General features: G+C 55.7%; 2 protein-coding genes across 2 annotated transcripts; both read right to left on the minus strand.

Moving 5' to 3' along the window:
- DQ04_16411000 (hypothetical protein) lies at positions 1 to 547 on the minus strand (the record flags this gene model as incomplete). Its single annotated transcript, XM_009317461.1, has 1 exon — positions 1 to 547. A coding segment is annotated over one exon (547 nt), but the record flags the coding sequence as incomplete, so codon positions are not given.
- A 472-nt stretch (positions 548 to 1,019) lies between these two features.
- On the minus strand, positions 1,020 to 2,414 carry DQ04_16411010 (mitochondrial processing peptidase alpha subunit; the record flags this gene model as incomplete). The annotated part of the gene is made up of 1 exon (XM_009317462.1): positions 1,020 to 2,414. The coding sequence occupies one exon, from the start codon at positions 2,412 to 2,414 to the stop codon at positions 1,020 to 1,022; it is 1,395 nt and encodes a 464-aa protein (XP_009315737.1).
- Positions 2,415 to 2,551: the final 137 nt, after the last annotated feature.

Genomic DNA, 2,551 nt, shown 5'->3' on the forward strand with positions numbered 1-2,551 from the left:
CATTCCTCGCCAGCGGCGCCGTGCTGTTGGCTGACACTGCTCTTTTCTTGAGTTCTTCGCTCTCTCCCTTCGCTCGCTTCGCTGAGTCCCTCAACTTCTCTAGAATGCGCTGAGGTGTCCATGTGTCATCTATAGGGTTATAGTATGCGGTCACAGAGTCACACGCGCAACACAGCGCAACAACGAGGACGCACAGCACGTGTCGCACAGCCATCGCAAGCATCAGTATTCCTTGGAGCTCACCGGCCTGCAGAGGGGAAAAAGAGACACACAACAAAACACACAAGAGAGAAACATAGCAACGTGATGGACGCAGCAGAGAAAAACAGGAAGGGGAAAAGAACACTCTAGGGCTGAAACACACTCTTTTGCAGGTACGCGGAGGGAGGCGTGGCCCAGAAGCACTCAGGTGGCAAACGTTAATGCACTGGCGGCTGGGCGTCGATGAAATAGCAGCCAACCCACACCATGGCGGCGGCTGAAACGAGTGATGGAGTATGAAAGTCACAGACAATGGAGCGTTTTTGTCTCGCAGCTTTTGCCGCATCCGTTCGCAAGTCATTACTGTAAAGACACACACAGCCGATGATGCCCGAACTCCGTTGCTGTCGGTGTTTTTTGGACTTGCCTGCCACGCATTGCAGCAAAGCGGCTCTTCCCACAACCTTTCGTGCGAAGCGTCTATGTTGGCCTCCGCATCTCGAGTCCTTGCCTGCTTCTCTCTCTATGTGTGACTGTTTTTCTGCTGTCAGACCTAATGAGAGAAGGGGGCAACAAGCAAAGCTGCATGTCCACGACACAACACTAAAGTATAAACCCCGCTGCCTCGCTCCTTTCCCCTCCCACACCCTTTTTTTTTTGGAACTGGGTGGCGGCGGGGGCATAGGTGCGAGGAAACAACAAAAAGTGCCAGGACACACAGTCAAACTGAACGTATGTGTGCGTGTCATACAAACAGACAGACAGACAGAGATAGAGAGAAGAGCAGACAGCCACCAAACGCACGCAGTGAGCTCCTCTCAGTTCATCTTTTCGTATGTGTTTTGCAAGACTTCCACAAGCTTAGTGTGTGACGGCATCCTCGACGTCTCGCCATAGACGGCAAAGGTTATCGGCTTGCGTATCATTTCCGCGCAGACCCGCTGCAACCCGTCGAGTGTGATGTGCCGCGTTCCCTCCGCTGTCTCCTCGGCTGTGATGATGTGATCGTGTACCACCATGTTAAATCCCATATCGGAGAGCAGTTGCTCACGCCCCTCGCCGAGGAGGATAAGCTGCGACCGCAGCTGGTTCTTCGCCATCTCAAGGTGTGCGGGGCTCACGCGTTGACAGATGGAGGCGGCTTGATAAATCATCACCTTCAGCAGTGCGTACACGGACTCATGCGGCGCACTGCCGTACAGCCCGATCAAGCCACCGTCACTATACCATGCCGTGATGCACTCCAGACCGTGCAGAAAACCTTCCCTGCTGAGTACCTCGCGAAAGAGTTTCGTCTGCATGCCTTTCCCTGGGCCACCGGAGCTGAAGGACGTACCGCCGCCAAGGAGTGTCTGAATCACGCTTATGGTGTAGTAATCCGGGTGGTTGATCGGGACGCCTTGGTAGAATAGCGCCACGTGACTAAGGTCCTTCTCCTGGAACTTGTTCATGCTCTCTGGTGCCTCCGTCTGCTGCACCAGTCTGCTGCCGCCGGTGTAAGGGTGGCGGCCAGGCGAACTCTGTGTCACTGCCTTGCTGTTGAATTGCAGAATACGCTCCGCCTCCGTGGCAAAGTGCTGGTGGTCTGCGACGCCAGTGGCGGCGAGCACTGTGCGCTCCGGCCGTGTGCAGGCGCGGTGGAAAGCGCTGAATTTCTCCAGCGTAAGTTTTTCGAGGTCGTCCTTCGTCGGGTTGACGGGACGGCCGAGGCCTTTGCCGTTCCACCCTGCCTCGTGCACCAGCTCAAGGCACATGCTCGTCGCGTCGCGGCTGTACAAGAGCGCCCGCTCATGTGTTTTCTCCTTTGCGATTTGGAACTCCTCCTCGTCCTGCGTTGGGTGCAAGCACATGGCGTTGAGCAGCTCTAGTCCGTCCTTCTGGTGGTAGCGCGGCACCATGAGCATGACGGATAGAGCCTCCTTGTTGTTAGTTACCTTGAAGGCGTTGCCGAGGGCGCCGATGGCCCGACTCATCTCGCGGCCCGTGTAAATCTGGTTGCTGCGCATCGGCAGGGACTCAAACACAGCAGCAGCACCGGCGCTGGTCTCGTCCTCGAACTTAGTCCCGTTCAACATGAAGAGCCCCATGCCGGTGATGCCGTTGCCGTCGTCGCACGTCAGCACACGCAGACCGTTGGACAGGTGAGAGAGCACATAGTTGCCTTTCGTCACAGTGCGCTCAATGCCGCGCAGTGGGAAGCAGCGACGCAGCATCGGGTTGCAGCACACTCTTCGACTCGTTCTCAGCTCACACGCTGTCTCTTTCCTTCTCTCTTTCTACCCATTTTGAGCCACATTGACAAACAGATAAGGAAGAATAGTTTGTCATGAACGCAGGGATAAAGAGAATA

Source organism: Trypanosoma grayi, assembly GCF_000691245.1.
Source record: "Trypanosoma grayi strain ANR4 Tgr_1641_V1, whole genome shotgun sequence".
In the NCBI taxonomy this organism is placed as follows: Eukaryota; Euglenozoa; class Kinetoplastea; order Trypanosomatida; family Trypanosomatidae; genus Trypanosoma; species Trypanosoma grayi.